The 26852-nt window shown below is 46.6% G+C and overlaps 1 protein-coding gene across 3 annotated transcripts in view; it reads right to left on the bottom strand.

Annotated features, from left to right (window-relative positions):
- ppp1r1c (protein phosphatase 1, regulatory (inhibitor) subunit 1C) overlaps positions 1-26852 on the bottom strand; it is a 190397-nt gene that overhangs the window by 88897 nt on the left and 74648 nt on the right. For all 3 annotated transcript variants that reach the window (XM_072477623.1, XM_072477612.1, XM_072477617.1), the window contains exon 4: positions 14106-14166. In XM_072477623.1, the coding sequence (XP_072333724.1) occupies positions 14106-14166 (61 nt within the window). The remainder of the gene's footprint in view (positions 1-14105; positions 14167-26852) is intronic.

Below are 26852 nucleotides of genomic sequence, written 5' to 3'. Positions count from 1 at the left end.
TTTCCCTCCATACCAGGCAACATCCTGGTAAATCTCCTCTGCACCCGCTCCAAAGCCTCCACGTCCTTCCTATAATGCGGTGACCAGAACTGTACGCAATACTCCAAATGCGGCCGTACCAGAGTTCTGTACAGCTGCAACATGACCTCCCGGCTCCGGAACTCCATCCCTCTACCAATAAAGGCCAACACTCCATAGGCCTTCTTCACAACCCTATCAACCTGGGTGGCAACTTTCAGGGATCTATGTACATGGACACCTAGATCCCTCTGCTCATCCACACTTTCAAGAACTTTACCATTAGCCAAATATTCCGCATTCCTGTTATTCCTTCCAAAGTGAATCACCTCACACTTCTCTACATTAAACTCCATTTGCCACCTCTCGGCCCAGCTCTGCAGCTTATCTATATCCCTCTGTAATCTGCTACATCCTTCCACACTATCGACAACACCACCGACTTTAGTATCGTCTGCAAATTTACTCACCCACCCTTCTGTGCCTTCCTCTCGGTCATTGATAAAAATGACAAACAGCAACGGCCCCAGAACAGATCCTTGTGGTACTCCACTTGTGACTGTACTCCATTCTGAACATTTCCCATCAACCACCACCCTCTGTCTTCTTTCAGCTAGCCAATTTCTGATCCACATCTCTAAATCACCCTCAATCCCCAGCCTCCGTATTTTTTGCAATAGCCTACCGTGGGGAACCTTATCAAACGCTTTATCCATCTAGCTAGTACACCCTGAACCCCATGCGACTTCACTTTTTCCATCAACCTGCCATGGGAAACTTTATCAAATGCCTTACTGAAGTTCATGTCTATGACATCTACAGCCCTTCCCTCATCAATTAACTTTGTCACTTCCTCAAATAATTTTATTAGGTTTGTAAGACATGGCCTTCCCTGCACAAAACCATGCTGCCTATCACTGATAAGTCTATTTTCTTCCAAATGTGAATAGATCCTATTCCTCAGTATCTTCTCCAACAGTTTGCCTGCAAGCTCACAGGTCTATAATTCCCTGGATTATCCCTGCTACCTTTCTTAAACAAAGGGACAACATTAGCAATTCTCCAGTCCTCCGGGACTTCACCCATGCTCAAGGATGCTGCAAAGATATCTGTTAAGGCCCCAGCTATTTCGTCCCTCGCTTCTCTCAGTAACCTGGGATAGATCCCATCCGGACCTGGGGACTTGTCCACCTTAATACCTTTTAGAATACCCAAAACTTCCCCCTTCCTTATGCCTTGACCGAGAGTATTTAAACATCCATCCCTAACCTCAACATCTGTCATGTCCCTCTCCTTGATGAATACTGATGCAAAGTACTAGTTACCCTCTTGCTCCTTATAAACGAATAAAAGGCTTTGGGATTTTCCTTAACCCTGTCAGCCAAAGATATTTCATGACGCCTTTTAGACCTCTTTATTGCGCGTTTGAGATTTGTCCTACTTTCCAGATATTCCTCCACAGCTTCGTCAGTTTTAAGTTGCCTAGATCTTATGTATGCTTCCTTTTTCATCTTAGCTAGTCTCACAATTCCACCCGTCATCCATGGTTCCCTAATCTTGCCATTTCTATCCCTCATTTTCACAGGGACATGTCTGCACTCTAATCAACCTTTCCTTAAAAGACTCCCACATTTCAAATGTCGATTTACCCTTTAACTGCTGCTCCCAATCCACATTCCCTAGCTCCTGCTGAATTTTGTTATACTTGGCCTTTCCCCAATTTAGCACTCTTCCTTTAGGACCACTCTCGTCTTTGTCCATGAGTATTCTAAAACTTACGGAAATGTGATCGCTATTCCCAAAGTAATCACCGACTGAAACTTCAACCACCTGGCCGCGATCAATCCCCAATACCAGGTCCAGTAAGGCCCCTTCCCGAGATGGACTATTTACATACTGCTCAAAAAAACTCCCCTGGATGCTCTTTATAAATTCTGCTCCATCTACGCCTCCAACACTACATGAATCCCATTCAATGTTGGGGAAGTTAAAATCTCCCATCACGACCACCCTATTGCTCCTACATTTTTCTATAATCTGTCTACATATTTGTACCTCTACTTCACGCTTGCTTTTGGAATGCCTGTAGTAAAGACCCAACAATGTTACTGCACCCTTCCTATTTCTTAGCTCTACCCATATTTCCTCAGTGCTCGAATCCTCCATAGTGCCCTCTTAATCACAGCTGTGCTGTCATCTCTGACCAGTAATGCAAGTCCTCCACCCCTTTTACCTCCCTCTCTATCCCTCCTGAAGCATCTATACCCTGGGATATTTAGTTGCCAATCTTGCCCTTCTCTCAATCAAGTCTCAGTAATACCAATAACATCATTTTACCAGGTACTAATCCAAGCCCTAAGTTCATCTGCCTTACCTGCTACACTTCTCTCATTAAAACAAATGCACCTCAGACCACCTGTCCCTTTGCATTCATCATCTCTACCCTGTCTACTCTTCCCCTTAGTCACAATGAGTTTATTCTCTAGTACATTACTGGCTCTAGTTGCTGCCTCTTTACTGACCTCTAACTTCCTAATCTGGTTCCCATCCCCCTGCCACATTAGTTTAAAACCTCCCCAACAGTGTTAGCAAAAGCACCCCCTAAGACATTGGTTCTAGTCCTGCCCAGGTGTAGACCATACGATTTGTAATGGTCCCACCGCCCCCAGAACCGGTTCCAATGGCCCAAAAATCTGAACCCCTCCCCCCTGCACCATCTCTCAAGCCACGTATTCATTCTGACTATTCTTGAATTTCTACTCTGATTGTCGCGTGGCACTGGTAGCAATCCTGAGATTACTACCTTTGAGGTCCTACTTTTTAACTTATCTCCTAACTCCCTAAATTCTAATTGTAGGGCCTCATCCCATTTTTTACCTATATCGTTGGTGCCTATATGCACCACGACAACTGGCTGTTCACCCTCCCCCTTCAGTATATCCTGCAGCCGATCTGAGACATCACTGACCCGTGCACCCAGGAGGCAACATACTATTTGGGAGTCTCATTTGCGACCACAGAAATGCCTGTCTACTCCCCTTACGATTGAATCCCCTATGACTATAGCCCTGCCAGTTTTTTTCCCGCCCTTCTGTGCGGCAGAGCCAGCCACGGTGCCATGAGCCTGGCTACTACTGCCTTCCCCTGGTGAGTCACCTGTCTTTGCTATAGAAAGACATGGTAGAAAAGAATGTAAAATTTGTGATTTGGTCCAAAGAAGTTATTTACTACAACACCATTAGCAATGCTATTTAAGAAAATTTTATAATCTGTTTAATGTTACTCATATGCCATGGGACTAAACTAATACTTTTGGCAAGGCTAGTTTATCAATTCCACTTTAGTACATTCTCTACACAAGATATATTGTATTAACATGCTTTTAAAAATAGGTGTGTGTCACGCAGCCTCAACTGATAGCTCTATCACCTTGGGTTTGGAGGAAGTCATAAATTGTAATTTAAGCAGTACAATGGGAGTGCTGATTTATTGGGAATCCTGCCCTTCAAATAGAACATTAAACTGAGGCACTATCTGCCTACTCTGTATTTCAGGTAGACATTAAAAAGCACTATTGAAGAATAGCAGAATGTGTTTCTGCTTTAGTCAATAATTCAATCTTAACCAATAACCACCAACGATAACAAATGAAATTTATCTCATTGCTATCAATATGCACAGAACTGTGACCATGTTTGCCTTCATGATAATCGTCATTTTAAAGTTGAATAGATTTCTTTATATTTGCTTAAATCTGTGCTATGAATTCTATGGCAAAATGGTGTGAAGTTTAAATTTATGTATCCAATAATTTGCATAAATCTGGATTTGCTAATAATAACAGATGGTTGCGGTCCTTGAGGGCTAATCTTTGCAGATGCAGGATATCATTATCGGAGTTCCTCAAGAAAATGGCATTACCATCACCAAATTCTCCACTGTCAACATCCCAGGGGTCACCATTGACCAAATTCTTAATTGGATTAACCATTGAAATATTTTGGTTATTAGAGAAGTCAGAGGCTGGGAATTTTGTGGTGAGTGACTCTCGTCCTGAATCTCCAAAGCCTTTTCACCATCTACAAGGCACAATTCAGGAGTATGATAGAATATTCTTCACTTGTCTGAATGGATGCAGCTCCAAAGCAGTCAAGAGTTTCAACATCACCCAGAACATAGCAGCCCTCTTGATTGGCAACCAATCCTAAATATTTGTTCCTTCTACTACTGGCACACCATGCAAGTTGTGTGTATCTCTATCATCTACAAGTTGCACGACAACAACTTACCAAAGGTCCTTCAACAAAACCTCCTAAACCTAGGCTTTGACCACATAGAAGAACAAGGACAGCAGGTGCCAGGGAACACCACCACCTCAAAGTCACACATCATGCTGAATTTATACATATCACCATTCATTCATTGTCATTGGGTCAAAACCCTGAATCTCCATATCTAACAGCACTGAGGGAGTACATTTATCACATGGATTGCAGTGGTTCAAGAAACGGCTCATCACCATTGTCTCAAGGGCAATTAGGGAAAGGAAATAAGTACCAACTTTGCCAGGTATACCCATAGTCCATGAATGATTGAAAAAAGTTATTCGACTAATCTTCAGCTGCATCATCAGTGTTATTTCATTCATCATGATGTCAGGAATGATGAACGAAAGCCTTGGTTCAGGAAAATCCCAAGGCTTTTTACACACATAAAAAGCAAGAGGGTAGCCAGGGAAAGGGTTGGCCCACTGAAGGATAGGCAAGGGAATCTATGTGTGGAGCCAGAGGAAATGGGCGAGGTACTAAATGAATACTTTGCATCAGTATTCACCAAAGAGAAGGAATTGGTAGATGTTGAGTCTGGAGAAGGGTGTGTAGATAGCCTGGGTCACATTGAGATCCAAAAAGATGAGGTGTTGGGCGTCTTAAAAAATATTACAGTAGATAAGTCCCCAGGGCCGGATGGGATCTACCCCAGAATACTGAAGGAGGCTGGAGAGGAAATTGCTGAGGCCTTGACAGAAATCTTTGGATCCTCACTGTCTTCAGGTGATGTCCCGGAGGACTGCAGAACAGCCAATGTTGTTCCTCTGTTTAAGAAGGGTAGCAAGGATAATCCAGGGAACTACAGGCCGGTGAGCCTTACTTCATTGGTAGGGAAATTACTGGAGAGAATTCTTCGAGACAGGATCTAATCCCATTTGGAAGCAAATGGACGTATTAGTGAGAGGCAGCATGGCTTTGTGAAGGGGAGGTCATGTCTCACTAACTTGATAGAGTTTTTCGAGGAGGTCACAAAGATGATTGATGGAGGTAGGGCAGTGGATGGTGTCTATATGGACTTCAGTAAGGCCTTTGACAAGGTCCCTCATGGTAGCCTACTACAAAAGGTGAAGTCACACGGGATCAGGTGAGCTGGCAAGGTGGATACAGAACTGGTTAGGTCATAGAAGGCAGAGAGTAGCAATGGAAGGATGCTTTTCTAATTGGAGGGCTGTGACCAGTGGTGTTCCGCAGGGATCAGTGCTGGGACCTTTGCTGTTTGTAGTATATATAAATGATTTGGAGGAAAATGTAACTGGTCTGATTAGTAAGTTTGCAGACGACACAAAGGTTAGTGGAATTGCGGATAACGATGAGGACTGTCAGAGGATACAGCAGGATTTAGATTGTTTGGAGACTTGGGCGGAGAGATGGCAGATGGAGTTTAATCCGGACAAATGTTAGGTAATGCATTTTGTAAGGTCTAATGCAGGTAGGCAATCTATAGTGAATGGTAGAACCCTCAAGAGTATTGAAAGTCAGAGAGATCTAGGTGTACAGGTCCACAGGTCACTGAAAGGGGCAACACAGGTGGAGAAGGTAGTCAAGAAGGCATACGGCATGCTTGCCTTCATTGGCCGGGGCATTGAGTATAAGAATTGGCAAGTCATGTTGCAGCTGTATAGAACCTTAGTTAGGCCACACTTGGAGTATAGTGTTCAATTCTGGTCGCCACACTACCAGAAGGATGTGGAGGCTTTAGAGAGGGTGCAGAAGAGATTTACCAGAATATTGCCTGGTATGGAGGGCATTAGCGGTTGAATAAACTCGGTTTGTTCTCACCGGAACGACGGAGATTGAGGGGCATAGACAGAGTGGATAGTCAGAGGCTTTTCCCCAGGGTAGAGGGGTCAATTACTAGTGGGCATAGGTTTAAGCTGAGAGGGGCAAGGTTTAGAGTAGATGTACGAGACAAGTTTTTTACACAGAGGGTAGTGGGTGCCTGGAACTCGCTACCGGAGGAGGTGGTGGAAGCAGGGACGATAGTGACATTTAAGGGGCATCTTGACAAATACATGAATAGGATGGGAATAGAGGGATACGGACCCAGGAAGTGTAGAAGATTGTAGTTTAGTCGGGCAGCATGTTCGGCACGGGCTTGGAGGGCCGAAGGCTGTACATTTCTTTGTGCTGTTCCTGTGCTGTACATTTCTTTGTTCTTTGTTCTTTGTTGATCTCGATAATTCCACAATGTTCATCTTAATTCACAAATACGCAGAGAATGACATCCAGCCGAGAGAAGAAAAGTGACAATCACCATTTGCACCATATCAGGGGATGATTATCTCCAGCAAGAAAAGGTCTAAATTCTCCTGACCTTTAAAGGCACAACTATCATTGCGTCCCCCATCAGCAACATTTCAAAGGTCACCTTTGACAACTGATATCAACAATGTGGCTACAAGACCAAGCCAGAAGTGATAAGTAGGTCCCCACTGGACCTCTCAAAGTTTCTACAAGATTCAAGTTCAAAATAAATCAATTTTCTTGATCATCAACTCAGTCCCAGGATCAAATATGTATCTTCTCCTTTGTAACAACAGAATACAATATAAGCAGGATGTGCTGCAGTAATTGGCCAAGATCACTTTAACAGTACCTCCCATTCCATTATCTTTACCAACAGAAAGAACAAGAGCAACATCACACATCATTATGGCATGAACATACACTGCATTCCTTAATTATTAGAATTCATATCCGTAAAATCCCTAAGTGCAGAAGGAGACCATTCGGCCCATCGAGTCTGCAGCAACCCTCCAAAAGAGCACTCTACCTAGGCCCACTCCCCCACCCTAACCCCGTAACCTTGCGCATTGATCATGGCCAATCCACCTAATCTACACATCTTTGGACCGCAGGGGCAATTTAGCATAGACAATGCAACTAACCAGCACATCTTTGGACTGTGGCAGGAAACCGGAGCACCCGGAGGAAACAGACACGAGGAGAATGAGCAAACTGCACACAGTCAGCCAAGGCCGGAATTGAACCCGGGTCACTAGCACTGTAGGCAACAGTGCTAACCACTGTGCCACCATTTCGCCCCATGCATTTTACAATTATTGTTGGGTCAATGCTAAGGCATGCAGGAATCAACAATAAAAATGTAGCTTTATCAGTACCACCCATACGCCATCAAGAAATGTGAAATAAAAATCTTGATGTTCTATTTCATCAACAATGAGCAAACATCCAGCCCCCAATATTCAAAGATGGAAGGAACAAATGTAAGCACAATAAGTCAGTTACCTGTGGGCTATAATGGGATATCTTTGTTTATTTGAAATATGGAGCACGATTCAACCATTAAAAATCTATGTCCGGTTTCGGTGATGTTCAACGGAGTGTTTCCAGGACTTTGCCGGGTTTTGTTTTGGTCTCGGTGAGGAAATCCCCATCAAGACCGCACTTTAGTCATTTCCTGCACTGATGAGCTCAGCTCACTAGTGCAGCAAAACTATTCGTGGATTGGGGCGCCATTTTTAAAGGCAGCCCCGATCTTTCGGACCCCCTCTGTCACCCCACCCCAACCACCAGATCCCCCCATTTCATCCAGCTTACTTCTTACAGGTCCTCGAGCTGCCCTCACCCCAACTCTTGTGGGCAAGGCACACCCGGGCATGACCCTGGCACAAACAACATGGTACCTTCCAGAGTGGCACGGTGACAGTGCCAAGGTGGCAGGCTGGCAGTGCCAAGGTGCCAGCGGGAGTGCCAGGTTGCCACCCTATCAACACCTGACCATCCTGAGGTTTTCAATGGCCTGGGAGACCTGGGAGCCCAGGGATGCTGTTGAATTGCTCCATAGGTATTATATCAATGCAAATGTTTTGTTATATCAAATATCTTAACGTTGGGGTTTCTACACTCAGAGCTGAACTAGACCTTTCTGTTTGTTTTTCATTTTGAGAATGCAAAACAAATCTATTTGATTCCATTAGGTGATCTAAAAGTGCACAAGGTGGAAAGGGAAACACTATTTATGGTTGCTTCGTTGATTACATGAGTGGTTAAGTGCCCAAAAATGCATGGCTATCTGCAAATCAACTGCTTCCTGAACTTTGCTGATTCATGCGTTTTCTTATTTGCAAGGTTAGTCAAACGGCATTGTTCAGTTTTAATGACATATATCAGTGAAATGTTGTTTTAACGCACAATGGGCATCTCATTTTCTCAATATTTCCTAATATTGCATTAGTAAAAAAAATCTTTATATGAGTCAACTGCTAAGTTCAACTAAATGAATATTGTCACCATGTGACAGTTCAGTTGAGACTCCACACGGCTGCTTAACCTGCAATTTCGGAATAATGTTAACGCTACTTCTGGACTGATATCTTTTTGCAGTAATGGCTTATAAATATAAGGACATACATTTCAGAAACAAGAAATGTTAATTAGGCCCTGCAAGTCTTTCTCTTTGATCTCATCTCCACATAGCCACCTTCTCACTATATGCCTCAATTTTCTCCTTTAGAAACATTCGCTGCTTCATTAATCCCATTGTAAATTGGATTACATTTGCACATACAGAACGCAAAGTCTCTCATTACACTGAAAGCTATCTTTCCCATTACTCTTATTATAAGAATATTTTAGAGCTAAAAGCAAGCAGGAACATAGAAATCTGCTTTAATATCATAATACGGCAAGCCATCTAATGGAAACTATTAAGAAAATACTGTAAAAAAATAAAAAATATAAATCAGTTACAAGAGTAACTATCACAGAAATCTGATCCCTTTAACTATTATTCAGAAATATTTTCAAAGGTTACACATGTCAAGAATATTTGAAAACATTAGGAAATCACACAAATCTATCTATCACTGAGTTGGGTTTTATACAGCCCCACCGGTGGGTTTGAAAGCGGGGGGTCATGTAAAATCCAACCGATGGTCTGCCAATCACCTACCTATCTGCCCCTGCCGCCACCTCAATTTTACAAGTAGCAGGGTTGCTGTCGGGTGGTCTGCTCACCAGTGGGTCAATTATGATCCACTTAAGTGCCTAACCCCTCCGTCACCAGGATTTAACCAATGGCACGACAGGCCCCTGCCAAGCAGTCAACCCAGCAGGTATCCCTGCAACATCTGGGTCCCTCTCCCCACCATAACCTCTCAAACAATGGTCCCCCATTCTCCTTGCTGGGACCCACCAGCAAGGCCCTTAAATACTTCCTAAGTTGTGATCTCATAGAATCATAGAATTTACGTTGCAGAAGGAGGCCATTCGGCCCATCGAGTCTGCACCAGCTCTTAGAAAGAGCACCCTACCCAAGCCCACACCTCCACCCTATCCCCATAACCCAGTAACCCCACCCAACACTGAGCAATTTTGGGCACTAAGGGCAATTTAGAATGGCCAATCCACCTAACCTGCACATCTTTGGACTTTGGGAGGAAACCAGAGCACCCGGAGGAAACCCACGCATACACAGGGAGAACATGCAGACTCCGCACAGACAGTGACCCAAGCCAGGATTTGAACCTGGGACCCTGGAGCTGTGAAGCAATTGTGCTAACCACTATGCTACCATGCTGCCATCTGATTCTGAATGCCTTCTCAAGCCATGAGTGCAGCACCAGCAGTGGAACTGCTGGGACCTGATTAGCTGGAAGCTCTCTAAGGTGCGATTTCCTGTTCCTGAAGAGTGGAAATCCTGTCTTCAAGCCAATGGCAGTGGGATAGCTGTTCTTCTGCCGGTTGTGCTTTCCCCTGACTCTTTAGCTGGGGGAGGTATTAGGGAAAAGCTACAGGGACTAATGTGTCCCATAAAATCCAGCCCTTGTCTTTTTAAGGTATGTATTTCCCTCCTATCTCTTGTACTGATTCATGCACTAGGTGCCCTCTTCTTTCTTCAATTTAACAATACTTTGCACATGTGACCATTGCCTTGATATCTGAATATTGACAGACACTAGCTGTGGAGTCACCACAGATGACTCCAGTCTTTTCACCTGATTTCTGTGTGCAAACTTCTCAACAAATAATATCCAGGTGCAGGAGCCCAGGGTGATTCTTCCTGTCCCGCCCCACCTTGTGGAACTCTGCAGCAATTAATGATGAATGATCCCAGGATTACCTGTCCCAGACTGAATAGTGAATCTGGAAACAATTTAAGACTTTTGATATAGTTGTATAAAAACTGGGCCGTTAGGATGACCCATGTGTCTGCACCACTGCCCTGGACATTTGCAAAGGCAAACAAAGTCTAAACATTGTTACAATATCTTACAGCTGTTTCATACAGAATTGAAAGATTTGTCTTGCAGCCATATTTAATGTTTCAATATTATTTCATCAGTAAGACAAAGAAAATACATGTCTATTTCAGATTAGAATGTTAAATACATTGGTTAGTTTGGTTATGTATACTTTTTAGAATGGTCCGTAAATATAGTAGATTTATTTGCACTGTGTGAATGTATATCATACCGTTTATTGAAAAATAGTTCATTATTGAGTGCATTTGGCAGCATTGGGGGAAGAAATGCTGGACTCTTCCTCGTCCTACATTCATGGAAACGTTTCAATTCAACTCAAATGATTGGACATTATTTCACTAATGTGATGATTTTGCTAACTGTCAGTTGGAACACCAGAGTGGTTTCAACATATAATAATAATAATCCTTATTAGCGTCGCAAGTCGGCTTACATTACTGCAATGAAGTCATCTCATGAGGACTACTGAATCCTAGGGCATTGGGGGTCATTTTAAATTTTGGCAGGAGTACAAATATAACATCTGATCCATTGTTTCATTGTACAGCTGTCGCCATATTCTTCCTTATTGATGTTAATGGAAACTAAAATCATAAGAGATGTTTAATGGGTGGTCTATTCTGTATCGTTCTAGTTGCACTGTCTCCAAAAGTTAAAATTACCCACATTGTGTCAGCTTCAACTGTTGTCCGGAAGCAAACAATTCTCCACCAGCAGACCACCAACATGGGGAGATCCAGGTCATAGGTTATGCAGCCGTGGTAATGGTTTGGGATTAGGCAACTTTCAACTATGGGGGGAGAGGGGGGTGAATTTCAGTACAGGTTGTCCCACTCTTCTGCTACAACGTCTACAGAAAGAGCTTGAAAAACTCTTTTTAAAAAACTAAACATCCTTTACACATTTATCCGGGATTTCCACAACTATTCCACTGAAACTATGGATTAACAAGAGAATTCCTGCTGAAATTAATAGGCATTGACTTTTATATCATGCGTTCTACTTGGGATATAAAAATAATTGAAAAACAAGGGTATTATTGGGCAACAATGTAACAGGTAAGTTACCAGTGTAGTCCAATGCAGTAGGCACTAGCCATATATTAGGGAATCCAGATGAGGATAATTATATTCCTGATTAGTAACTCATAGAGTCTCTAAAGTGCAGAAGGAGGTCATTCGGCCCATCATGTCTGTACCGACCTTCCAGAAGAGCACCCTACTTCGGCCCAGTAGTCGTAATCGCACCTGGGTCCCTGGTGATGTGAGGCAGCAGTGCTAGCCACTGTGCCGCTCCCGCCATATGAATGAGTAAAGACAGCCATTGGTATGTGATCTCAATAATCATATGCTGCTAACAATCTGCATATTTGACCTTTTGTGTATTTGTTGGTAAAACGGTAAGCTGAATAACAAAATGTGTAACCTTTTTTGAATTTTCTAAGTTTCTAATTTACTTCCTGGTTACTGCACGGTAAGTAAATATATACATGTGAAGTACATTTATTTGCAATGTATGCCATTAATTATTATTTTAATAATCATGCCTATGGCTAAAATGGTACCTCCATAACCACACTGTGACTTACCAGCAGCTTCTAATGGAGAAGACTGGCCTAAATCTCCTGGTCAGTGGCAATGCTGCAGATATTTCTGATGACTGCGAATATAGAGCCCAGCCTTTATCCTTCCTTGCAGCCAGGTCTCCCTGTCTTGGCTGCAGCAGCAATCAGTCTGTTCAGCCATCCACGGAAAGGCCATTGGGGTGACTAGTCGGGAGGGGCGAGTAGTTAGGTCAGGAGTGTGAAGGTACTTGCAGATATGTGGGGAATGGGTATGAAGTGCATGTTAAGGTCGGAGGGTGGGTATTTGGGGGCGGGGTGCATGGCTTTCGAGGTATGATAGGCTGTGTGGAGGTATTTTAGGAGGCTGGTGGGGTAATTTCTGCTGTATCTGATTAAGTATCATGCAACAGGCCCAAGTTTCCAACATTCGAGTGTTGAAGACATTTTTGGAGGAGCCCAGCCAGCACAAATTTGTCCGTCGGAAGTTTAAACTTCCCAGGCAATTACCATGCTTTGCGCGGTTCAGGATTTCCGAAAGGCCCCGTACACAACAATGCCCAATGTCTCAGCATTCACCACTGTTGGAAGTGGGAAATCCGGGCCCTTGACCTGTGGGATTTAAGGCTCAGTGTAGTTCAGATTAATAATTGTATATTAAGAAATTATATCAAAGTAAATAATGTCAGACTTCTAACAAACTAACCCATTTAGACAAAGCCAGTCTATAACATCATTAAACTCTGGTCAAATAGCATATCTGAAGTATATACGTGTAGGAATTTAACAATGATATTACTTTCACTGATATTAAAGTCATTAATGAAAATAAACTCAGTAAAGGTCTGCTTGTATCAGGAATTTTAAATTTGGCTCATTGCACTTTTAAGTGGAATTCAGCCCACTTGGTTATGAAATATTTAAACAACTGTTTTCTCATTTTATGTTTCTTCAAAAGTCTTGATTAATAAGGGGATCAGGGGTTATGGGGAGAAGGCAGGAGAATGGGGATGAGAAAATTATCAGCCATGATTGAATGGCGGAGCAGACTCGATAGGCCGAGTGGCCTAATTTTGCTCCTATGTCTCATGGTCTTATGTAGCAAGCTTCATTAAAAGTCTGCAATAATCTTTTAGTACTTGCTTTATTGATAATTATCTTTGTGGCAACAAACATTGTAATTTGAAATGGCAGTGATTATGAAGTGAGGAATGTGTTCGAATCTTTCAATTTTGTTTTGCATTGGTAGAAACATCGGTTTAGAAAACCACTGACTGACCATTCTGAATGTGTTATCAGTAAGTTTGGCTTTATTACCAAATGTGGTTCTCCTCCCCACCCCCGCCTCACCCCTTGAAAATGTTTTTCTTTACTCTGGATAGTTCCTAATCCTGTGCTGCAAACATGTTGCTGGAATTAGTGGAATGAAGCCTGTGATGGCCAGTATGAGCGAGCCTTGTGAACATATACTCAGCGCAGGGTGATGTGACTGCCATTGAGGAATCTATTATGCATTTAAGTGATCTTATCAGAAGGCACCTTCAATATCCATTCTAATTTAACCTTTACATTCTAAGTTTAGACGGCACTGAAGATGGAGAAACCAAATTATCTGTAGGCCTTTTGACCTCTGTTGTGCTTCCAGCAAGGTATCAAGTAAGGTGAGGATCTTAAGTCAGTCAAAATTGGTTAATTTAGATTCCAGGTTAAAGTGACAAAATAATGAGGGCAAAGCCACCATTATAATTTGATTCACTGCAGTGTAAAATTAATAGGTTGATGAATCACCTATTATCAATCCATTGCAAATCATTTAATTTATCCACTGCATTCTTTGGATGAGAATTAGTTCAACCAAGTTCACAATGGAAATATTTGCTGAGGTAAGCAAGGTCAGAAAGGCTCCAGTCGGCTTTTGCACTGGACAGTACTCATGCACAAGCAGAATTCAGAACAGTACCTGAACAGTACCTTTCATAGTTGGAGGTGTGTATACACTCTTCTTCCTCTGTTGAGGCGACATCTCAGCATTCTATAAAAAAAACACATCAGTAGCATCAAATCACATGGGCTCGCCAAATAATTCCCGAGGAATACATTAAGGGAAGTTTTAGAATTTGATAGCTATATTAACATATTGACAAGCCTGTCATGATATCCACATCAGCATATCATGGTGCAATCACACACACACTGATGGACAGGCAGTTGGACCAACCAGCACACACATAACATCGCAGCCAATCACCAGCGAGAGCACACGCACTATAAAACAGGGAACACCACAGTTCCCGCTCATTCTACCAGGAGATAGCTCAGAGCACAGAGCTCACAGCGCGCCACTCAGACATAGACCATGTGCTGAGTGCCTCACTAAGATAGTGATAGGGCTGGGTCCACAGGTTAGCTGGTGAAGTACGTACCCAAGCCAGCAGTTAGTTGTTACCGTTGTTAGGACAATAAAACAGAGTTGTACCATCCACAGCCGTGTTGGATCATTTGTGCATCAGAACACCCAACACAACAAAGCCTTTTTCAAAAAAGTATGTGTTCAAAATTGAAGAAAAGTGCTTAGTGTGGCAAGCTATTGTCATTAACGGAAGCAACAAATATTCCACCTCAGTGATTCTTTTAAAAATATTCTGTTCTTTATTCATGACCATGTCAATAATCAGAACCTCATCATCATCTTCCAAAATGAAACCATTATTTGCATAGTAGATTGTGGGTAGGGAGGATATGAGTGTTCCAAAACTCTGTATATATAGATTTAGTGCATAACACGTCCCAGAAATCAAGTTAGTGTTTCAAGGTGACAATCAAATTAGAATCCTGCTCTCACATTTTCACGGAAGCTTCGAGAATTAGTCGAGCTCAGCACAACAGTTACCCATGAGGAATCAATATTTTAGCTACTGTTACATGGTAGATTGCAAAATGGGATGACATAACCTTTATTTCTGAGTCTAGTGGGGGCGGTTTTGCATTAGTGAGAAAAGTGAATCTGGAGCAAAATACCTGAAGAGTCGGGAAACGAGATTCTCGCAGGCGGGATCTTGCTTCCCGATTTTCACCGCCCCTCGCCGGTGATGTAGCAGTGCCAACCTGTACAAGGGGGCAGTGCCAGAGATGGGACCTCTGGGGAGCCCAATTTGGGAGGAGGGGGTGTTTCCCCATTATGTGTGGTGTGGGGGGTGGAAAGCCTTTGAAGGGGGGAATTGGCAGTGACGGGAGAGTGGGCAGTGAGGGAGGGGAACCTGGGGGGCTGGCATTGAGGGGGGGAGCAGACATGGGACAGGAGCGCTGGCAATACTGCTGTGGTGGTTATGGGGGAGAGACACTGATAATTGTGCGGTGGGGGAGAAATTGTGCACAATTGTGTGGTGGGGGAGAAATCCCAATAATTGTGCAATGGGGAGTGGGGTGAGAGCCCCTGATATCTTTGTGGTGAGAGGGTGGGTGCGGGGACTGTAAGGAGTTTATCTCCAGTTCTCTTCAGGGCAATCTTTAAAGACAGTAGCCCGATTCCTGTGGAGCCGGCCTTGCTGGCTCAATCAGGCCCTGCCCCACCAGACTGACAGTGTAAAGCATTGCCATGATTTTTTTGTCAGGGTTGCTTCAGATCTGGTCTGAAAACTCACTTGTGCATATGGCGAGATGCACACTGGTCTTCAGTCAGAGCCTGACACGCTGACAAATTATGGGAAAATTCTGCCCCAGATGTGGAACTATGGGTTGGGACAGTGGGTGGAAATTGGGCTAGATTGGGCCCAATAAGTGCAGTGGGGACCAATTTGGGTCAGCAATATCCCTCACCCAATACAGCATTTTTTTGTGGTCTGGCATTCACCATATTGATTCAGGTGGCTTTAAACCATCCTGGACAAGCTCCTGAACAGAGCAGTTGAAATATGTAAATAAAGGTCCTTTGCCTTTCACAATACTGGATTGAGGGAATGTGGGATATGAGTGTTCCGAGGCTGGCCCAGTGATTCTAGGTGCCAGTCAGCCAACTGGTTATTTTGGTGATATACAGAGGGATCCTCAACAGCAGACAGTTAATGCTCTGGCTGTTTTAGGTTGTCAGTAGGCTTGGATCTGTTATTTTAGCTGCATATTGATGGGGCAATGTGATCTTTTACAGCTTTAGCACTTTGTTTGTACAAGAGCTTCAACCATTTTGTTATTTTTTAAATGGATGTTTTGCCGTGTCCACCTTTAGAGCTACATAAGGAACAGCAGCGAGCAAAGACAGCAAAGAATTGCAACTGCTGGCAAAAGAGTGTGAAACAAGATCAAGCACAGGAGGCCTTAAAGCACACGGTTCACCTTCAACAAGATCTACTGCCTCAAAGTGAGTGTGGAACAGAGTGTCTAGAGCCTTCACTTCAACAAGTAAGATCGACTTTTGCAGCAACTATTGAAGCCCCTCAGGAAAGTTCTACCTCTGGCTATTGAAATATGGACCTCAATTTCTAATCAACAAGGTTGTTTACTGCTGCATCAACTTCATTTACAAGTTTGCTGGTGACACAACCATAGTGGGTCGGTTCTCAAACCACGACGAATCAGAATACAGGAGGGAGATAGAGAGCCTAGTGAAGTGGTGTAATGACAACAATCTATCCCTCAATGCCAGCAAAACTAAAGAGCTGGTCATTGACTTCAGGAAGCAAAGTACTGTACACACCCCTGTCTGAATCAACAGGGCAGAGGTGAAGATGGTTGACAGCTTCAAATTCCTAGGTGTGCACATCACCAAAAATCTGTCCTGGTCCACCCACGTCGACACTACCACCAAGAAAGCACAACAGCACATTTAGTTCCTCAGGAAACTAAGGAAATTCAACTTGTCCACACTGACTCTTACCAACTTTTTCAGATACACTATAAAAAGCATCCCATCTGGCTGCATCACAGCCTGGTAAGGCAATTACTCAGCCCAAGAATGCAAGAAACATCAGAGAGTCGTGAACACAGCCCAGTCCATCACACAAACCTGTCTCCCATCCACTGACTCTATCTACACCTCCCTCTGCCTTGGGAAAGAGGGAAGCATAATCAAAGACCCCACCCACCCGACTTACTCACTCTTCCAAATTTTTCCATCAGGCAGGAGATCTGAAGAAATTCTGAGAACACGCACAAACTGATTCAAAAACAGTTTCTTCCCCACTGTTACCTTGGGCGAGATTCTCCGACCCCCCGTCGGGTCGGAGAATCGCCGGTCGTGAATCCCGCCCCTGCCGGTTGCCGAATTCTCCGGCACCGGATATTCGGCGGGGGCGGGAATCGGGCCGCGCCGGTTGGCGGGCCCCCACCCCCCGCGATTCTCCGGCCCGGATGGGCCGAAGTCCCGTCGCTAAATTGCCTGTCCCGCCGGCGTAGATTAAACCACCTACCTTACCGGCGGGACAAGGCGGCGCGGGCGGGCTCCAGGGTCCTGGGGGGGGGGGGGGCGCAGGGCGATCTGGCCCCGGGGGGTGCCCCCATGGTGGCCTGGCCCACCGATCCGCGGGCGGGCCTGTGCCGTGGGGGCACTCTTTCCCTTCAGTCTTCGCCACGGTCTCCACCATGGCGGAGGCGGAAGAGACTCCCTCCACTGCGCATGCGCGGGAATGCCATCAGCGTCCGCTAACGCTCCCGCGCATGCGCCACCCGGAGATGTCATTTCCGCGCCAGCTGGTGTGGCACCAAAGGCCTTTTCCGCCAGCTGGCGGGGCGGAAATTCGTCCGGCGCTGGCCTAGCTCCCTATGGTTGGGGCTCGGCCCCCAAAGATGCGGAGCATTCCGCACCTTTGGGGCGGCGCGATGCCCGACTGATTTGCGCTGCTTTAGGCGCCAGTCGGCGGACATCGCGCCGATACCGGAGAATTTCGCCCCAGACTCCTAAACGACCCTCTTATGGACTGACCTGATTAATACTACACTCCTGTATGCTTTGCCCGATGCCGGTGTCGATCAGCAGGATTCTCCCGAATCCCCGCCATAGCCCGACACTGGCGCAAAAAACGGCACGAACCACGCCGGCATCGGGCCGACTGGAGTTGCGGAATCCTCCGCACTTTCAGGGGCTAGGCCAGTGCCGGAGGGGTTGGCACCACGCCAACCGGTGCCGAAGGGCCGGCGCGAGTTAACGCATGTGCAGAACCGCCGGCGTGCTTCCGCGCCTGCGCAGACCGACCGGCGTATTCTCCCGCATGCGCAGGAAGGTTCTTCTCCGCGCCCGCCATGGCGGAGACTTACAAGGGCCGCCGCAGAAGGAAGGAGAGCCCCCACGGCACAGGCCCTCCCACAGATCAGTGGGCTCCGATCGCAGGCCAGGCTGCCGTGGGAGCCCCCCCGGGGCCGGATCCCCCCGTGCCCCCCCAAGGACCGCACCACCCGGCCTACCAGCCAGGTCCCGCCGTGTGGGGCCATGTCCAATCCACGCCGGTGGGACTGGCCAGAAACTGACGGCCGCTCGGCCCACCAGGGTCTGGAAAATTGCCGGGTGGGGGCGCTGCCAATGGCCCCCGACCAGCGTGCCATGATCCCCGCCCCCGCCCAAAAACCAGCGCCGGAGAATACGGCAGCCGGCGTCGGAGCAGCGGGGCGGGATTCACGCCGCCCGCCCCCGGGGATTCTCCGACAAGGCGGGGGGGTCAAAGATTCCCGCCCGATGTATTTACATTATGTACCTTGTGTTGCCCTATTATGTATTTTATTTTATTTTCATGTACTAAATGATTTGTTTGAGCTGCTCGCAGAAAAATACTTTTCACTATACCTCGGTACACATGATAATAAACAATCCAATCCAATCCAATCCAGATAACACTTGCATTGCCAGTCAATTTGCATTGCTTTGCATGCAATGGATGCACACTTTGACAAGAGGAACAATTTTGTCAGCATCCCCATGGAGGCAAGCAAGCCAGAGGAACAAGCTCTGGGATTCCTCCAATGTGTAGTTTCCTAAAAGTCCAGGGAATAATTTATTATACACAGTGCTCTCAAGCTCCACATGAAGACCTTAGAGTATTCATGAATGGGAAGTGCAGCTGGTATCTAACTACAGGCAGTAAATAATGAAGGTCTGTGGTGCATTTCCTGGTAGTTTTCATGGTGACTTTGTCCTACCCCAGCCCACTATCGTCCTTTTCTTCTATTCATCCCATTGGGTCAAAAGATGTTGCATGGAGGCAAGATTCTATGAACACCTGACCTTTGGCTTCTGTAAAGAACCTGCACACACAGGCTTAGCAATGCTGCAATCAAAGGCCTTTCAGCAACAACCTGGGAGGGCCTTCAGAATCGTCCTCATTTTGCTTCATTCTCCATAGTATTGTTTTGTAGTCACATTGTGAAGAAGATATAGTGGAGCAAGCTGAGGAAACCAGGCATCCAAGAACAATGAGGAGGGCATGGATCAGCAACGATGCCAACTTTGTATCAGAAACTAACCCATGACAGGTTCTGTTGAATTCACCTGCCTTTCAATGCCCCAATAGTCTCTCAACCTTCACAACCAACCTTTACACCCAGCTGAAAAATGTCCAAACCAATGCAAAGGAAATGTAGTCCAGCGGCAAACCGGTCAGTAATGGTTCATTTCAAATTGGTTTACAGTGACACTTTGCAAAAGTCAATCTTGTGCAAAACCCGGGGCCTGTCCTTCGAGCTTGATATCCTATTCTGACACTCCTAAGTGGTATTTCTATAGTGGCAACAGCATGGAAGGTGAGGACATTTAAGATAGCTGTGGTTGGCAATCTTGAGGAGCTATGAACATAGAGGGTCCGGTTGCACACCACCGCATCTTGAGAGCAACTGATGCAGTCTGGCCCAGCTGGCCATCAGGCACCAAAGTGCATCAGGGAAACATATTGTCATCTGAAAGATGAAAGCACATTGCCACTCCCATGGCCTCAATGCCACTTTCATTGGACTACACTTCAGTACTACAGAGTCTAGAACTGAGATAATGCTTTCCAAAGTTTGAAAGCAAAAGTAGAGCTAAGACCGCAACAGTCTGAGGTACCATTGAAACTACTGGAGCAATCATCAGCACCTCCATCACTGTGGGCCCTGCTGTAATGTTCAGAGAACTGACCAAATGCTTCATGGTTGACTATGTTGCCTCTATGCTCGTACACACAAGTTGCAGTTGGGCTCCTCCATGTTGTCATGTAAGAGTATCTTTAAGAAATGGGTGTTTAAGAAATGTACCTTTAAGAAATGGGTGTTTATCAGTGATGTCAGAGTGTGGGTGGAGCTGGGCTGTCTGTCAGCGTTTTACTTTCGTTTTAGGCTGTTTGCTGCAGGGTGTGTTTTAGTTTTGTTTTCAGTGTTGGAGCTGAAGCCAGACAAAGCAGGTGTACTGTTGATCTCTCTGCCATGAAAAGACTATCTCTTGATCATTTGGTGAATTTGGAATTATAAATGTTTTCAGTAGTGAATGTAAACCTGATGTGTTTCTGTTAAAAGGTGTTTCTTTTGTCTTCTGGATGTTGTTTGGGAAGTTATTAAAGATTACTTAGTGTTGTATTCTTTGGGAGTTGTATTTGAATTGATGGTTGCTAAGATGTTCACTGTACGTTTTAAAAAGGTTAACTTGAGTTCATAGAATAAACATTGTTTTGCTTTAAAAATTATTTTTCCATTTCTGCTGTACCACACCTGTCGAGTGGGCCGTGTGCTCCCCATACCACAATCTAGTAAAAGTTGTGGGTCAGATGAACTCCATGATACATTTTGGGGTTCTCTAAACCCTGGCCCATAACAATGTTCCCAAGCACAGGTTCGCTTGCAGGCAGTGAAAGCATTTCATGGTTTGTCATACGCAACCATCAGTCCTCTTCCATAAGCTGAGCCCTAGAAATAATTACCCAGCCTTTGTGCAGCAGACTTTGGGTGTAAGCTCATTCTGCAGGCTCCGCTTTCTGGACCACCATCTTCCCCATGTCCTTATTTCACCAATCTGGTACTGGGTACATCTCCTGGTTCAGACTCCTCTACTTGACCTTCTACATCATGCAGAGTGCCAGTTCTGAGCTGGTTAAGGAATAGGTGTGCTCTAAAGGCTTTCTCTTCACTGAGCTGTGGCTATTTTTGCTGGACGTGGAAATGGAAGAGAGAGACAGTGGTTAGCGGTTAGTCACAGGGGTAAGCAGTGAGAGAGAAATGCGTGTGAGGTGAAAGCAGGGCCACATTGTCATGCACACTGTGTGAGTGAGGAATTTCATTGAGAAGAGAAAAAGACGGAAAGATGGTCAAACCCTCTGTGCAGCAGGTCCTCCAAGTTCCTGGTTTCAATACTCCCAATCTGCCTCATGTCCATAATATCCATACCATTCTTTCCCAATGTGTAGAGAACATGGAGGAAAGGTCTCTTCTGTGCCCCTGCTCCCTATTGGTGTGAATCAGTTTTTGGGCCAGTGAAAAGTTATGAAGATATTTCTGTCAGAATAGAATAGTGTTGCAGGAAAGATGGCAGACCAATCATCATCTGACCTGACTGGACCACGTAAAACATTATTGGGTCCTACTATCCTTGGCCGAAAGTACTCACTATTCTAGGAGCCCCCCCCCACCCCCCCACCCCCAACTGTTAGCTGAAATTGCTTACTGGTCTCTTCCCTTCAAATCTGCCATTGAATTCAAATTCAAATGATCAGAATGCTTATCTGACAGTGAGTGGAAATCTCCTCCAATTAAATATTGACAAGACTGAAAACATTGGGCTGGATTCTCCGGCCATGTCCACCTGGCGACCTGAGAATCCCGCCCGATGTCAATGGCGTTCTCCATTCTACGCGGCTCGCCCGTGGTGTTCTTGTGGTGGGTGGGGCGGGAGAATCCAGCCTATGTCTTCATTACCCATTCCAAAACTCCATTCCCTAGCTCTTGGGTCCATTGCTCTAGCAGGCAACTAGCTGAGACAAAATCAGACTGTTCACCAACATAATTTGAGCCCAAATGGAGCTTCCAACCACACATTGGCATGATCACCAAGTGAGCCTATCTGTGTGTTGTAACTTGCCTGACTTCACTCCTGCTTCAACTCATCAGCCATTGAAATAATCATGCATTTGATACCTGTGGAAGTAACTATCCCAATGGGAAGGCAGTAGCGTAGTGGTATTGTCGTTGGATTAGTAATACAGAGACCCAGGGTAATGCTCTGGGGACCTGGGTTCGAATCCTGCCATGGCAAATGGTAAAATTTGAATTCAATAAGAATCTGGAATTACGTATAATGATGACCATGAAACCATAAAAACCCATCTGGTTCACTACTGTCCTTTCGGGAAGGAAATCTGTCATCTTTACCTGGTCTGGCCTGCAGGTGACTCCAGATCCACAGCAATGTGGCTAACTCTTAAATGCCCTCATGGATGGGCAATAAAGGCTGGGCCAGCCAAGGACCCCCACATCCCGTGAAATAACTTTTTTTAAAAACCTCCTGCTGCTCTTCCACATTCTACCCTCCATAAATTTGAGGTCATCCAAAATCTGCTGCCTGTTCCCTTACTCACCCTGAATCCCATTGACCTATTATCCTTGTGATCGTTGGCTCCTAGTCAAACAATGCCCTGATTTTAAAATTTTCATCCTTTTCAAATGTCTCTGTGGTTTCACCCCTTTCTATATGAATAGTCTCCTCCAGCCCATAACCCTCCAAGATATCTGCATCCATCTAATTCTGGCCTCTTTAACATCCACAAATGTAATCACCCCACCCTTGGTAACCGCTTTCAGCTGCCTAGGTGCAAAGCTCCAGAATTCCTTCCCTAAAACTCGCCACCTCTCTCCTCCTTTAAGTCGCTCTTTAAAACTTCTCTTTGACCAAGTTATTGGTCATCTATCCTAACATTGCCTTATCAGTCTCAAATTTTGTTTGGTAATGCTCCTTGTGGTAATACACCTGTATTAGGGGATGTAAGGTAGGACCTGTACTACAGGTTCGCCGGTAGCCCCTGCCTGCTGGCCCTGCTCAGGAGGAGGAGTATAAATATGCATGTCCTCCATTCAGCTGCCATTTCGCCAGCTGCTGTAGGAGGCCACGCATCAGACTGCAATAAAGCCACAGTTGTACCCAATCTGAGTCTTTATACAATTGATCGTGCATCAATTTATTGCAGTAAGATTTTTTTCAAGATGGACATCCGAATCAAACCAGATCGCCTGCACCTGGATCCGCAATCGACCGACGCCAGAAAAGACTTTAATGACTGGCTAGCTTGTTTTGAGGCTTACATAAACTCAGCGAACACCCGACCGACGGAGGCTCAGAAGATACAGGTCCTGTACTCAAGATTGAGCTCAAGCGTGTTTCCACTGATCCAGGACGCCCCGACCTACCCAGAAGCCATGGTGCTCCTCAAAGAGAACTACACGCAGAAAGCGAACACACTCTTCGCCAGGCACGTACTCGCCACTCGCTCTCAACTCCCTGGTGAGTCCATTGAAGACTTCTGGCGGGTCCTAATCCTACTCGTCTGGGACTATGACTGTCAGGCCATTACGGCCACCGAACATTCTAATCTCCTCATGCGCGATGCTTTTGTAACGGGGATTGGGTCGGACCTCATCCGCCAAAGACTGCTTGAAGGGGCCATGTTCGACCTAGCGGAGACAAACAAACTAGCGCTCTCCATGACGGTCGCCTCACGTAATGTTCAGGCCTACCCCTCCAGCTGCGCGGCCCACCCCTCCTATCCCTCCTGGACCCCGCAAATGGCCGCCCCAGCCGGGGCCTTACCCAGCCAATACGCCTGCGCCACAATCCAATCCGCACACCCCAGGGGTCCCCGATGTTGCTTCTGCGGCCAGCAGAAGCACCCTCGCCAACGCTGCCCAGTTCGCACTACCATTTGCAAGGCTTGCAGCAAAAAGGGCAACTTTGCCGCAGTGTGCCAGGCCCACACAGTTGCCACTATCGCCCCCTCGCCTCTGACACACGCACAATTGACGCCGCCATCTTCACCCCCCCAGGACCACGATCAGCCAGAGGGCGCCACCATCTTCACCTCCCGGGGCCAGTGAGCGCCGCCATCTCCCCACCTCTCAGTCCACGTGCAGCCCATGGGCTCCGCCATTTTGCCCCGCCCCCGCAACGTGCGGCCCACGGGCACCGCCATTTTGTCCCCCGCAGGATCTTCATTCGCCGCCATCTTGTCTTCCCCACGGGGCATGAATGCCGACGACATTCCACGACCTGGGCCCCCCACGCTCTCCGTCTTCTACCACCAGTGACGATCAACTGCAGCTCGCCTCAATGACACTAGACCAGTCTCGTCCACACAACCTGGCCACCGCTTCGACTATGGTGAAAATCAACGGCCATGCGACCTCTTGCCTGCTGGACTCCGGGAGCACCGAAAGCTTCATCCACCCAGATATGGTAAGGCGCTGCTCCCTCACGGACTACCCCGCCAATCAAAGGATCTCCCTGGCCTCCGGATCCCATTCCGTCCCAATCCAAGGGTTCTGCACGGTCACTCTCACGATCCAGGGCGTAGAATTCAGCGGCTTCCGCCTCTACGTCCTTCCTAATCTCTGCACTGCACTATTACTGGGCCTGGATTTCCATTGCAATCTCCAGAGCCTCACCCTTAAATTCCGCGGGCCCCTACCACCTCTCACTGGGTGCGGCGTCGCGATCCTAAAGGTCGACCCGCTCTCCCTCTTTGCCAATCTAACTTCGGATTGCCAACCCGTTGCCACCAGGAGCAGACGGTACAGCACCCAGGACAAGACCTTCATCAGATCCGAAGTCCAGCGGCTGCTTCGGGAGGGTATCATCAAGGCCAGCAACAGCCCCTGGAGAGCTCAAGTGGTAGTTGTTAAAACTGGGGAGAAGCATAGAATGGTCGTGGACTATAGCCAGACCATCAATCGGTACATGCAGCTCGACGCGTACCCACTCCCACGCATATCTGATATGGTCAATCAGATTGCGCAGTACCAGGTCTTCTCAACGAATGACCTAAAATCCGCCTACCACCAGCTCCCCATCCATAAATCGGACCGTCCATACACTGCCTTCAAGGCAGACGGTCGTCTCTATCACTTTCTTAGGGTTCCCTTTGGCGTCACTAACGGGGTCTCGGTCTTCCAAAGGGAGATGGACCGAATGGTTGACCGATACGGTTTGCGGGCCATGTTTCCGTACCTAGACACTGTCACTATCTGCGGCCATGATCAGCAGGACCACGATGCCAACCTTGCTAAATTCCTCCGCACCGCCACTCTCCTCAACCTTACTTATAATAAGGAGAAGTGTGTGTTCAGCACGGCCTGCTTAGCAATCCTCGGCTATGTGGTCCAGAACGGAGTTCTGGGGCCCGATCCCGACCATATGCGCCCCCTCATGGAGCTTCCCCTCCCCCACTGCCCCAAGGTCCTCAAACGCTGCCTGGGGTTCTTTTTGTACTACTCTCAGTGGGTCCCAAACTACGCAGACAAGGCCCACCCACTCATACAGTCCACCCAGTTTCCCCTTACAGCTGAGGCCCGTATCAGAGCAGACTTGGCCAAGGTCGGGATGCACGCAGTAGATGAGACACTGCCCTTCCAAGTAGAAAGCGACGCATCAGACTTCGTCCTTGCCGCCACCCTCAATCAGGCAGGCAGTCCCGTGGCATTCTTTTCCCGCACCCTTCATGCCTCAGAAATTCGGCACTCGTCCGTCGAAAAAGAGGCCCAAGCTATCGTTGAAGCTGTGCGGCATTGGAGGCATTACCTGACCAGCAGGAGATTTACTCTCCTCACTGACCAACGGTCGGTAGCCTTCATGTTCAACAACACGCAGCGGGGCAAAGTCTAAAATGATAAGATCTTGAGGTGGGGGATCGAGCTCTCCACCTATAATTACGAGATTTTGTATCACCCCGGCAAACTCAACAAGCCCCCAGATGCCCTATCCAGAGGTACATGTGCCAGCGCACAAGTAGACCAACTCCGGGCCCTACACGACAGCCTTTGTCACCCGGGGGTCACACGATTGTACCATCTTGTCAAGAATCGCAATCTGCCCTACTCCGTCTAGGAAGTACGGACAGTCACCAGGGACTGCCAGGTCTGCGCGGAGTGCAAGCCGCACTTCTACCGGCCGGATCGTGCGCACCTGGTGAAGGCCTCCCGCCCCTTTTAACGTCTCAGCGTGGATTTCAAAGGGCCCCTCCCCTCCACCGACCGAAACACGTATATCCTCAGTGTGGTCGATGAGTACTCCAGGTTCCCCTTCGCCATCCCATGCCCCGATATGACATCTGCCACCATCATCAAGGCCCTCAACACAATCTTCGCTCTGTTCAGTTTCCCTGCCTACATCCACAGCGACAGGGGATCCTCATTCATGAGTGATGAGCTGCGTCAGTTCCTGCTTAGCAGGGGTATCGCCTCCAGCTAAAACCCCCGGGGAAACGGGCAGGTAGAGAGGGGGTACGGGACGGTTTGGAGGGCCGTCCAGCTGGCCCTATGGTCTAGGAACCTCCCAGCCTCTCGCTGGCAGGAGGTCCTCCCTGATGCACTACACTCCATTCGGTCACTACAGGTTCACCAGTAGCCCCTGCCTGCTGGCTCCGCCCAGGAGGAGGAGTATAAATATGCGTGTCCTCCATTCAGCTGCCATTTCACCAGCTGCTGTAGGAGGCCACGCATCTTACTGCAATAAAGCCACAGTTGTACCCAATCTGAGTCTTTGTACAATTGATCGTGCATCACTCCTGT

The sequence above is a fragment of the Scyliorhinus torazame genome, chromosome 2 (assembly GCF_047496885.1).
Source record: "Scyliorhinus torazame isolate Kashiwa2021f chromosome 2, sScyTor2.1, whole genome shotgun sequence".
Lineage (NCBI taxonomy): Eukaryota > Metazoa > Chordata > Chondrichthyes > Carcharhiniformes > Scyliorhinidae > Scyliorhinus > Scyliorhinus torazame.
The sequence above is the reverse complement of the archived record's forward strand: the minus strand, read 5'-3'. Positions and strand labels throughout refer to the sequence as shown.